The sequence below is a fragment of the Apus apus genome, chromosome 4 (genome assembly GCF_020740795.1).
Source record: "Apus apus isolate bApuApu2 chromosome 4, bApuApu2.pri.cur, whole genome shotgun sequence".
NCBI classification, from domain to species: domain Eukaryota; kingdom Metazoa; phylum Chordata; class Aves; order Apodiformes; family Apodidae; genus Apus; species Apus apus.
This window is the reverse complement of record NC_067285.1, coordinates 62,213,993-62,226,149: the sequence shown is the minus strand read 5'-3', so window position 1 is coordinate 62,226,149 and position 12,157 is coordinate 62,213,993. Positions and strand designations below refer to the sequence as shown.

At 42.5% G+C, this 12,157-nt stretch overlaps 1 protein-coding gene across 1 annotated transcript in view; it reads right to left on the bottom strand.

Moving 5' to 3' along the window:
- The window catches only part of PAPSS1 (3'-phosphoadenosine 5'-phosphosulfate synthase 1), a 39,494-nt gene extending 29,695 nt beyond the window's left edge, over positions 1–9,799 (bottom strand). The window contains exons 1-2 of the mRNA XM_051618240.1: positions 9,613–9,799; positions 3,679–3,793 (exon numbers count right to left, since the gene is read on the bottom strand). Of these exons, the coding sequence (XP_051474200.1) occupies positions 3,679–3,793; positions 9,613–9,672 (175 nt within the window). The 5' untranslated portion in view covers positions 9,673–9,799. The remainder of the gene's footprint in view (positions 1–3,678; positions 3,794–9,612) is intronic.
- Between the last annotated feature and the right edge of the window lie 2,358 nt (positions 9,800–12,157).

Below are 12,157 nucleotides of genomic sequence, written 5' to 3'. Positions count from 1 at the left end.
TGCTGGCAGTTGTTACTACCTGAGCAAGATAAACTGAGAAACCTCACACAGCTTTAAGATGTTACTTTCCATCAGAAGAGGAAGCTCTCACACTGAAATGAATTTCAGTCAACAACAGAAATGGGATCAGAGCAAACCACATTCTGTTCTTACTCCTTGCAGACTAACATCACTGAATTAGACATCAGACACACAACAAAACTCACTCAAGACTCACACACTGCAGTCATGCCTTAGCAAAAAGCAGACACTTTGAATGTTAAAGTGTTGTCCAGTTCTGAATCTTCCACAACAAACCTTTAAACAATTGAGAAGTCTTGCTGGCATTAAATAAATGTACTGTTTGCTTTAAGTTGGAAATTTATTTAAATAATTTTCCAGACTAGATTTCAGTAGTTTCCCTGGAGCACATTTCATCCTATAAAGAGCAATGAATTCCTAAACAGGACTCAAACTCAAATATTCATAAGATGGCATTAATCCTTTGAGTAAGAAGAAGAAAAAAAAAGGGTAATGGTAGTCTAAAAAAACAGCACTACTGAGTGAAGAAAATTTTTTTTATCTTTACTTCTGTTAGTTAAGATTTACTCTACCTTTCAGAGAAAGAACAACAAAAAAAATCCAACAACACTAAATGGCAGTTTGGTATTACTTGTAAAACTTTTGCAGCAAATTATCACACTAACAAGCATGTTCTAAGAAAACACAAAGCTCAGTGGAAACCTTGACATCTGCAATAGTTTAGGGTAATTTAAAGAAGAGGAGTAATTGCCTTAGTTCCTCCTTCACTCAATTTAATATTCAGAATCATAGAATCACCATGGTTGGAAAAGACATCAAAGATCACCAAGTCCAAATGCCATGCCCACTAAAGCATGTCCTAAAGATCGAGGTCTACACGTTTCTTGAATATGCCCAGGGATGGTGACTCAACCTCCTCCCTGGCAGCTTGTTCCAGTGCCTGACACACTTTCAGAAGAGAAATTCTTAATATCTAGTCTAAACCTCCCCTGATGCAACTTCAGGCCATTTCCTCTAGTCCTATTGTTATTTACTTGGGAGAAGAAGCCAACACCCATCTCAGTACAACCTCCCTTCAGGTAGTTGTAAAGATCAATGAGGTCTCCCCTCAGCGTCCTCCAAATTAAACAATCCCAGTTCCCTCAACTTCTCCTCACAGGACTTGTTCTCTAGACCCTTCGCCAGCTTGGCTGCTCTTCTCTGGACACGCTCCAGCACCTCAAAGTCCTTCTTTAAGATGCAGAGCAGCCTACTGAAAAAATAAGAATGTGTGTATCCCAGGAGAAGTCCTACGTAAGAACTCAAACTAACCTCTCTCAAGAAAAGACCCTGCATTGATCTCATAGATTTCAGTATGGTTTGGCTTATTCTCAAAATTCTCAAAAAACTGCACAACTGTGAATAATGATCTATCATAATATATAAAAATGATCTGTGTTTTCTTGGACAACTCAAGTTTTTGTGTCAATGCTTACTTGTCTACTTTGAAAAGTGCAACAGCTATACATGATGAAGCTGAATGTTATGACGTAGGCCAGCACCAGCTTCCAAAAGTGGAAGCCCTCCCCTCTCTGAAGTCACACCATCCTTCCTCCATTATTCCACCACCTCTGGTGCCCATTAGCCAACTCAACTTGCTAATCTTTTTTCTTGTTTCCTTGCCCTTATCTGTATGTGGTGGGAGGCTGTGTTAAGTTCACTGATGATTTGGCAGGCTGAATTAGCTCAAGTTTGGGCTGGGCAAGCACTCCAAATTCTGCATGGCAAGAAAAGGAAAGCAAGGCTGGAAACAGAACAGTCATCTTTTGGCAGCAATTAAGTACACCCCCATGCTAGAAAATAAGCATGGTAATCCAAATTAAGATTTAAGCAACTTCATCATTTACTTCTCATTCATGCGGTCTTTGACTTGCAATTTTTGTCCCCACATCTCGCTTGCTATTCACTCAAAAGCCTCTGCTTTTCACACATAACTTGGTATCCAATGTGTAATGAAATGCAGAAGTTAAGGTTATAGAATAATTTATTTTAAAAATAGCTTTTGAGCTGACAAGTCTGAAGAATTACTTACACTCTCAAAATTACATGTTTTTCTACACATGAAAGTAGTACTTTTACATATTTTTTATACAATCCTAAGGGTTTTTTTACTAGGACCCTCTGACTCAACAGCACAAGACATTCGTTAGAATTTATCTATCAAATAAATCTTAGCTTAAAAATTAAATGTGATCTCTGAAATAACTTTCCATACATTCCCACCCCATGACTGCTGATGAGGTGAGAAAATCTTGAAGGGAATAATACCACCATTTCAGATTTTATTCTAAAACTTAGCAGAGTTTTGAAGATTTATGTTTGCATAGTTTTAGAATAGGTAGTATTACTTACTTCCATGCCTACAGTTCATTTAACTCCCTAACATTAGAGCTCAAACATCCTAAATAGCCTATGTTTCCCAGCACATTCTTCTTAATTCCTTAACAGCCTTCCTTTTTTTCTGTATTCTACCACCACCCTTCTTCCTCCTGAAAAAGGAAAATTGGGCATTAACGTTACATTTGTTTAAAAAGAATGATGAATGGAAAACATTGTTGTGTAGATAACTGAGAAAACATTTTTATCGTGAACTTTTTCAAAATATATTAATAAATTACCAGGAAAAACAGAAAGGCAGCCTACCAGATCATCTGAGTATTGAAAGAGAAGCTGGAGCTACGTCACTGAAACAGGGAGTGAAAGAGCTCCATTCTTCTACCAAAGAAATATGTGACAGCAAGCTACTGGATCAAATCTGGTTGGAATGGCTCTCAGCAATTTGTTATCAACTATTGCTTTACCTTTCACACACATTCATTAACAGCGACGGAAGCAAATTTTATTTACTGTAGCAAGTTTCTCTAATACTCTGTGAATATCTTTTGCCTTGCAATACAACATTGCTCTAAATGCTTTACAAACTAATAAAATAACACACTTTGTTATATTTACTTATTAGTTTCAGTTTTAACTGAAAAAAGCTCCAAAGAAAATATATTAAAGCTTCCAGGAACTTTGGAAGACAGAACAAAAAAATGCCCTCACAGTTATGAAACAATGCTGTCTTTCAGGAGTTACTTACCCCAGTTTTTACAATCAAAACAATTCAGTGAAAAAAATATATGGTTCTGATTTCAAACGTAACTCCCAGGTATGCACTGCCTCAACATGCAGTTTCTGTCCCAAGGTATACATTTATGTTGGAATGTTCTTTCAACCCAAGGGGACAAGAATTTTCCAAAGAGAAGAGACCTTTACAGAAAAGATTCAAAAATACAGACTCTAAAAGAAAAAAGTTAGGTTTAATTTCTTAATAGGTAAAATGGGCAGTAAAAAGAGACAGAATTGGTTACAATAAACACAAAAAAAACCAACAACATACACTCGGAAACTCAAACAGAATTAAGCAGCAGACAGCGCCAAATAAACATTGCTCCTAGAACACTGAACAAAACACATTCCCAAGTTACTATCTGTGTCAGAGCAATTTCTTGCTATTCTACCTAAAAAGAGGAATAAAATTGTATCAAGCATTCAACTTTGTATGAAAAAAATTAGCTACAGCTAAGTAGCTTTTCAGAAGAGTAACTAAAAGGATCCTCAGAAATCCATGACTACCTGTTAACCAGACGGTGCATCCACGAAAACCACTTCTTGTTCCTACCACTTGGCCTCTCTTATTCCGGCTGACATGATGAGCTTGGTAGGTAACATTGGTTGCCCTCTGCATTCCCTGTAAAAGAAGTTGATTAAGCCTTTAACTTCTGAAAGGGTGCACTGGCAAAGCATACTAAAACTTATTCACAGGCAAAGAAAAACTTGGAGAGAGACCAATGGAACTAAAAACAATACCAAATCCATCAGCTGCAGCATAGATCAAAGAACACAAAGGAATTAGAAAAGCCACCCATAGCAAACTACATCCCTTGTGCTCCTTCTGTGTAACTTGTGATTACCAGGTAAGTCTACTACTTTCAAATATTACTTGTTTAAAAAAATCAACCATAAAAACAGAGATGCAGGGCTAGAGCTGCCAGACTTATACAGAAGTCATTTAAATGTAAGATCAAGTGTATTCTCCCTCTCTCTCTCTGAGCTAACAGTTTCTGTCATAAAACAGGAAAATATTGGCCCATGTTAAACTCAAGAGGCCTTTGTTACTGCAAACTATGCACCTCTACTCCAACTTTCTGTTCAGCAACACAACTCCAATCCACCCTGCCTTTACCTATATCTTCAGTCTCCAGAATTGAGACAGTTATCATATATTCTGAGTGTTTAAAGAAAGTACGATTTCTAAGCAACTTATTAAAGAACTTACTTTTAAAGATGGGATTTTTGTAATAAACTTTTAATCAAACAAAACTAGCTAGAGACTTTCTTAAAACAATTTAGTCATCATAATAAGCTGCTGTATTAACATCTTAAAGTAAGGTGATACCACTGTCACATTTCACAATCTAAGGAGAGGGAACCCACAGGAAGATCAGAAGATCAAGTATTCCCTTAAGCTTTAATGGTATCTAATTATATTAAATTTATTAATAGAAGATTGAAACTTTAGATAACAAGACTCAGCATTGATGTTGAAAAAAAACAGGTCAGCACGACCAGATGGAAGATGGTGTTTACTAAGCTTTTCTTGGTGTGAAGAAGAGTTGAATGAAATATGCTAACCACTGTAGCCTTGAGGAAGTAAAACAGATAATAGAAAACAATGACTAATTAAACTTACTGTGAACTTACCTCATTAACATACTAACATACACTCCCTTAGGCTGGAAGGACCCACTACTTACAAAAGCCCCCACCCTCTGAGAATGTTTAGTGAAAAACAGAAGTGCTGCCAGTTTAAGTGGAAACCAAGAACTTGTTAACCAGTCATGTAGAGAAATTATAGTGGCATACTTAGAGATCAGGTAATTTTGCATTTTTTGGTGTATAAAAGAAACCCTGTGTTATGGGGATGATGTTTACTACTTGTCTTCAATTAAAAGAAAGATATACTGTGCACAAGGAAAATACACCACAATTCAAGCTAATACACTAGTAGCAACAGTCTCTCTCATTAATTCCAGTTGTACTTTATTGTACCAGGCACTGGATAAACAAGTTATAGTCTCAAAGCACAGCTCCCACACCACTCAGTAAGCACTTTTACATTAAAACAAAAATACACAGGCTTTGCTTTTAACTCCTGGCAACAAGTGTATTATCAGCCTCAAATACTTTTGAAGTCAAACGTCTCACCCAAGGAGACTTCTTCTAGTCTGTATTCACAAAGTTACATCAGTTTTGTTGCGGTTTTTTTTTTAGGATATTGCACTAGGCTCACAAAACAGATGAAAGGCTGAGGAAGCCAGCAAGATGATGAAAAAGACACAACTTTTAAAAAGTAACAAAAAAGTATCAAGTAACAAATTTTCAGAGATGACATATTGGAGCAACAAGAGGGCCAACAGGTTGCTACAGTATGAGGCACAGAAGTGCAACAGAGCAGCCAGCAAGCTCAGCCGTGGGACAATAATCCATCTGCACTCCCGAAGCAGGCATCTAAGACTAAAGGTTAAAGTGCCCAAAAAACTCATGCATTCAAAAACACACGCGTCCCCAGCAGGCCCACCTTTTGCTCATGTGCACATGCACACAAACAAGACAGCTCAGTACTACACCCGGCAAAGTAGTAGCAAAATCCTCCTGATTTTCCAGTAGAAAATAGCTTTTTATAGAGGTGCTCTAAAGAGTTAATTTAGGAAGCTATTCTCTCTTGCTGCAAAAAACACTAGGTATGTTTCCTAATCATGTCCACTTTGCTACTAGATGATTCACTACTGCCATTGAGCAACAACATCTGAACACTGAACACAGGGTTTTTTTTATTTCTTCCCCTGACATACACACTTACTACAAATACTGGTGCAGCACAGAAAAATACTCGGAAGTAGAAATCAGCGGTTCACATTGGTTGTGCTCTTAAATTATTTATCCAGTTGTCAAATTCCTGTACATAACATTTGATGAGGATGAGTATCAACTGATGAAATCAAACAGCCATCCAAAATTATAGCAGAAATAAAGAACAGACATTTCCTTTTACACTATATCAGCATCACTCACCTTGGAGATCCATATTAAATAAAACATAGGAAAATTAGTGACAGAAAACTCAGTATGATGAGCAAGTACTCTTTAAAAAAAAGCTATTTTAAACTTCTTAGCCTAATTACATTCACTATAATAGTCACTACTGAAAGGACACACTAGATTTTTCTGTGCTAATGAAAAAAAGGGCATTAATCTCATAGGTCAATTTATCTGCTTTTTTTACAACCACTGGAAATTTTCTCTCTGACTTGCCCACAAAAATATTTCTTCCAGCCCATTACACATTAAGTGCTTCTGCACTACTTATACAAATACTGCATTTTCATATTTTCCCTCCTACTCACCATGTTAAATAAGAATAATGCTTCAGTCCACTGTTTCATTGTAACAGTAACGTCAGCCAGAAGACTGACATATCTTTCCTTCCTTCTCTCCCACTATGATATTTTGTTTCTCACATGAAATCTGAAGTGCCATAATAGGCTCCTATCTTTGTACAGAAGATAGAAAAACTGCAATATTAAAGTAGCAAGCCTTTACAGATGTGCACTGAAGAGTAGGCAATGATAAGACAGCAAGGAAGGATGACTCCACAGCTGACTTTTTTTGGCATCAAGGTAACCTTTTAGCTTTGCAGGTAGTTGAAAGGAGAAATGAATAAATGTATCTATTCTGCCATAGCCTACAGCATTGCATTTTCTCCCACTTAGAACAAATATTCTTACTTCTGTCTTCCCAGTTGCCTTGCACAACCCAGTTTACCACAGTGATACTGACACAGTAAGGCATCTGAATACCTTGGTATGTAGCATCACCCTATCTGACAAATGCATGATCTCCTGCCACAGATTAGCTCATCTTTGCCAGGTGTTCTAAAGCTGGGACAGTTTCAAAAATCACAACAGCAGCAGAAGGCAGCCAGAATCTTCGACAGTACTGTGGATAAAAGCAACTCAGTGATAACTGTATAAGGAGTGTATCTTCATTTTTCACCTGCTGCAGTACCAGCATGACCAAAAGCAGAGACAGCTCACTCATGAGTGCTGGAGTGGAGCCATTGGCTGGCATCAGATGCAATGGACAACTGAGCACAAAATGCCTCTGCTGATTGTGCTTTCAGAAACAAGAATTGGAGCGAGCTCTCATTAGGACTTACAACTAAGCTAGATGCAACACTTTAATCATGTTAGGAATTTGAGCTACACGAAAGAAAGTGTTTCACAAGTCTTCCTATCAAGCTGATGTAATGGGAGCATTTGTGGCTATGTTGTGTGCTGCTCCACAACATGGAGTTTGCTGTGCTCAGAGGTTGGCTTGGCAAGGGGATTTCCACAAGCAGAGGTATGTTTTGAAGTGTGCTGGATGTCCAGAGAAAGTTTGGAAGACAAGGCTCTGCCAGCTCTCCTAGGGGCTGAGGTGACTTTGCTCTCAGCTGAACAGACACAGTAAGAAGTGCCAGAATAGTCATCTGTGGAGCGTGTGAATCAGCAGCAATTTTTTTCATGATGAAGTTTATTGGGTTATAAAGAGCATTTCAGCAGACGCCTTGCGAAGAAAAAAGGAAAAGGGGAAGACTGCCACTTCTTGCCATGTAACATAGCAGGGGTTGCTAACCTCAGCCTAATTCACCAAACAGTTAATGTCAGGTAACATTTTTTTAAACATATTACTTCTTTGGTTTGGAAAAATCCATCTTGGATTTGCTTCTGACAAGTTAAATGACACAAAGTAGCTGCTGAATACACTTTGTTACTCCCTCCCAGACATAATCACTATCTTCATAACATCCGATTCTGTCTTTTCCTCCCAGAAGCTGAAAGAATGCAACTTACCAATTACTCTCTTATGAAACAAGTTTGAACTTGTGTACAGGGGAATAGGCTTGGATAGGCACAACAACTACTGAATGCCTTTTAGTACAATACCAACTTCCCCTTTTTCAGACAACCGTAAGACTCCTTTCACAGAATCACAGAATCTTAGGGGTTGGAAGGGACCTTAAAAGATGATCTAGTCCAACCCCCCTGCCACAGCAGGATCACCCAGAGCACATCACACAGGAACGTGTCCAGGCGGGTTTTGAATGTCTCCAGAGAAGGAGATTCCACAACCTCTCTGGGCAGCCTGTTCCAGTGCTCTGTCACTCTCACAGGAAAGGAGTTCTTCCTGATATTCACATGGAACCTCCTATGCTCCAGTTTGCACCCACTGCCCCTTGTCCTATCACTGGACATCACTGAAAAAAGCCTGGCTCCATCCTCCTGACATTCGCCCTTAACATATTTGTAAAAATTGATGAGGTCGCCCCTCAGACTCCTCCAAGCTAAAGAGGCCCAGCTCCCTCAGCCTTTCCTCACAAGGGAGATGTTCCACTCCCTTCATCACCTTTGTGGGTCTGTGCTGGACTCTTTCAAGCAGTTCCCTGTCCTTCTTGAACTGAGGGGCCCAGAACTGGACACAATATTCCAGATGCGGCCTCACCAGAGCACAATAGAGGGGGAGGAGAACCTCTCTTGACCAGCAGGTCAAGACTACCACACCCTTTGTAATACACCCCAGGATGCCATTGGCCTTCTTGGCTACAAGGGCACATTGGTGGCTCGTGGTCATTCTTCTTCCTCTTGAACAGGTATGTGACTTCAATAAGAAAGTTGTGGCCTGTACTACTCACAGCAAAACATTGAAGGCTGTTTTACAGTTACTTTCATATCAAATTATCAGGATCTTATCTCTCATCTGCTTCAGCTCAGCCTTGTTTGAAAGAAATAATACTTTTTTTTTTTTTTTTCCACTTGTCTTGCATCATCAAAAGTACCAAATGTTCTTAAAGGACTGCAATGTATCTTCTAAACAGCTACATTTTGGTCTTCGCTGTAAACCGATCTTCCCCCCTCTTGATGAACAAGAATGAAGCCTTTGGTTAGATTTTTTTTAGCCCTGTCTCGACAGTTTTCCACATAACACCCACATACAAAGAGCCTCAGTCTTTGGCCAACCCAGGTTCATGAATGGCCACATTGTACATCGCATTCCTAAACCTTCCTTCCAGAACGCTGGAAGCTGAGGGCTGACAGCAGAAGAGGCACGGATGAAACCCGCAGACGCCCGGTTCCCTGCGGAGAGGCTGCCGGCCCCGGGCCCGGCCCCGGCCCCGGCCCCCGGCCCCGGCGCCGCCGCGGGCAGCCGGCCCAGCGCGGCGGGGCGCAGCCGCCCCGGGCTCCATGGCGACGCTCCCTCAGGAAGCCCGCGCGGCCGCTCCGTTAACGGCCTCGGCTCGCGGCGGGCCGGGGGCAGGGCGCGGGGCAGGGCGCGGGGCAGGGCGCCCCCGGCCCGGCTCCCGCTGCCGCCCGCTGCCACATCACCGCGGAGCCCGGCCGCTCCTTCCTGCCTTCCCTCCGTCCCGCACGCCCGCCCGCCCGCCTGCCCACAGGCTCCCCGCCCGCTCACCCAGCTCGGCACCCTGTTGCTCAGCTTGACTTTCTTGCACTGGCTCTCGGGCAGCTCCATGGCCGCGGGGACAGCGGGAGGAGGAGGAGGAGGAGGAGGAGGAGGAGGAGGAGGAGGAGGAGGAGGACGCGCCGTCCCCGCGCGCCTGGAGGCGGATGGAGCCGCCGGGGACCCGCGCCGTGCGCGCGCCCGCCCCCAGGTGGCGCAGGGAGGAGCCGCGGGCGCGCGGGGGCGGGGGGAGGAGCCCAGCCACGCGCCTGCGCAGAGCCGCGTGCCGGGGAGGGGCGCCGGCCGCTTCCGCTGCCGCGTGTCCCGCGCGCCCGCGGCTGTCCCGGCGGGCGGGGCTGGGTCTGCGGGGCGGGTCCCGGGGTCCCGGCTGCCCCGGGCGGGCGGTGCCGGGGCTGGGTCTGCGGGGCGGGTCCCGCGTCCCGGCTGCGGCGCCGGGGCTGCACGGGCAGCCCTGAGCGTCTGGGAAGGAAGGCGAGTGCAGCGGCGAGGGGCCGTTTGCTTGGTCCTGCTTGCCGGGATCCGCAGCTGGCGCCAGGAATCCTTAAGTTTCCCACCTTTTCCAGGTGGGAGGACAGAGGCTGTTAAGCCCATAAAGCCATCAGGAAAAGCTGTGGAGAGGGGACGAAGCGGCTGCCTCCTCTTTCTGTGACAGGGGCAAGCTGACGGCGGGGAGAAAGCCGGGGGGCTGCTGCAGAGGTTTAGCTGGGAGGCGATCACGCTGAGGAGCTGCAGAGCGGGCAGCAGCAGCGGCTCGGAAAGCGAGGATGGCTTCCATACAAAGCCAACAAACAAAGCTAATCCTGTGCTGCATTCCAGGAAGTGTCTCTTATTGTGAATGTAGAACCACAAGTTCTTAGATTGTCACTTCCAGAAAGTAGCTACTTGAGCCCTCGGGTGCTAATCTGAAAGTGGAGATGATGCCATACTCACAGGAGTTACGTTTGCTGGATAAATATTAGTCCATTTATGTTAGTCAAAGAAAGGAACTGCTGTAGCACTTAAGTGCTAATCTTAACGTGGAAATGGTGCTGCATGAACTTGAGTTGCGTTTACTGTAAAAATATTCGCCTATTTACAAACTGTCAGCCCAGTTACAATCTGTCTGGAGATTGATTGTTCTCTTGATAGTTTACACAGGAAATAAAAAGCCCTCTTTGTGGATGAATGTTTACGCCTGCTGTATGAGAAAGACATCCTTCCAAAAACACGAAGGTGTTGGTTTTAAGGCAAATGTTGAAATTCAGTTTAAAAGCGTAAAATCCTTATTATGCAAGGTAGCTGACCTCTGAAATCAGGAAAAATAGCTGGAAATGCTTGCAGGCAATTTGAAGGTCAGATAGAATTAACACATCAGAACTAAGAAATGGAAAAAATGCAGTTATTTATTTTGGCTTGACTTGAATGACACGGGTAAACAGGTGGTTCCTGGCTGTGTATGGATGTTCTGACCATGACAAACAGTAACAGAGGCAGGACCTGGTTTCATTAGCAAAATCTATCACGCAGTGCTCTCCTCTGCATGGAAAGAGAACCAGCATACTGCCCTGAGGGCTCCCACCTGCGGGCTATTCAGTTATGTCTAGGGCAGGCTTGGTTAACTGCACTTTGCCCAACATTGTTTTATGCGGCTTAAGAGTAATTCTAAATGTTGATTGTGATCACGTTCTTTTTTAAAATTCTGCTGTTCCTTTATTCTAACTGTATTGATACAGATTGGTATTGTTCATTCTGCAGTCTGAGAGGCAAAGGTGGGAAGACAGTAGTTTACAAGAGCTGTAAATAAAATAAAAAACCAAAGGTAGCCCACTTAACTATGCAAGTGACTTCTTACATATGGCTCCCTGGTAATACTCACCCATTGACTGCGAGCAAAATACATTGGATTTTTTTAAATGGTCTTGCATGGGAATTTTGCCTTGGTCAGCTGTTTGCCAGATTATGTAAGGTTATGTATAAATTCTGCCTGGCTATTAAAGGAAGTCCCAATTTCACTTTCCTTTCATGATTTCAGTCTCCAGGCTAGGTGTTTTCTGAACTTGAAAAGCAAATTTCTGTGGGAGGCCTCAGTGAAATTCAAACTGATGAACAATCTCTGATGAAAAAACTGTTCTCGTGACAGCAGGTGGTCTTCCAACCCACCTCTATGGAGCTAATGTGCTATATGCCTGTATTCTAACTAAATGTTAAAGTCAAGCCTGGCAAGAGAACGACAGCAGAAAGGAAATTATGAGCTAAATTTTTTGCTAGTCTGAGCCCCCAAAAATAAGACCCACTCTACCTCTGGAAGAACCACCAGGATTTAGTATTCCTGAGTTGATTGTGATGCTGAATACTTCTGTCAAAGAGCTACTCTGTAACATGACCATAATAAATGTGGGTTTAACATTCTTGCAGGAGCAATAAAAACAAAACATCCAATACTGTTATGCTCAATTTCATAAAGGGAAATTACATAGAGACTGAGGTGCTTGTTAAAAATTAATTACTAGAAACTTCATTGGAAGCTTGGGGGCCTAAAGTGTGTTGGATTCAGATT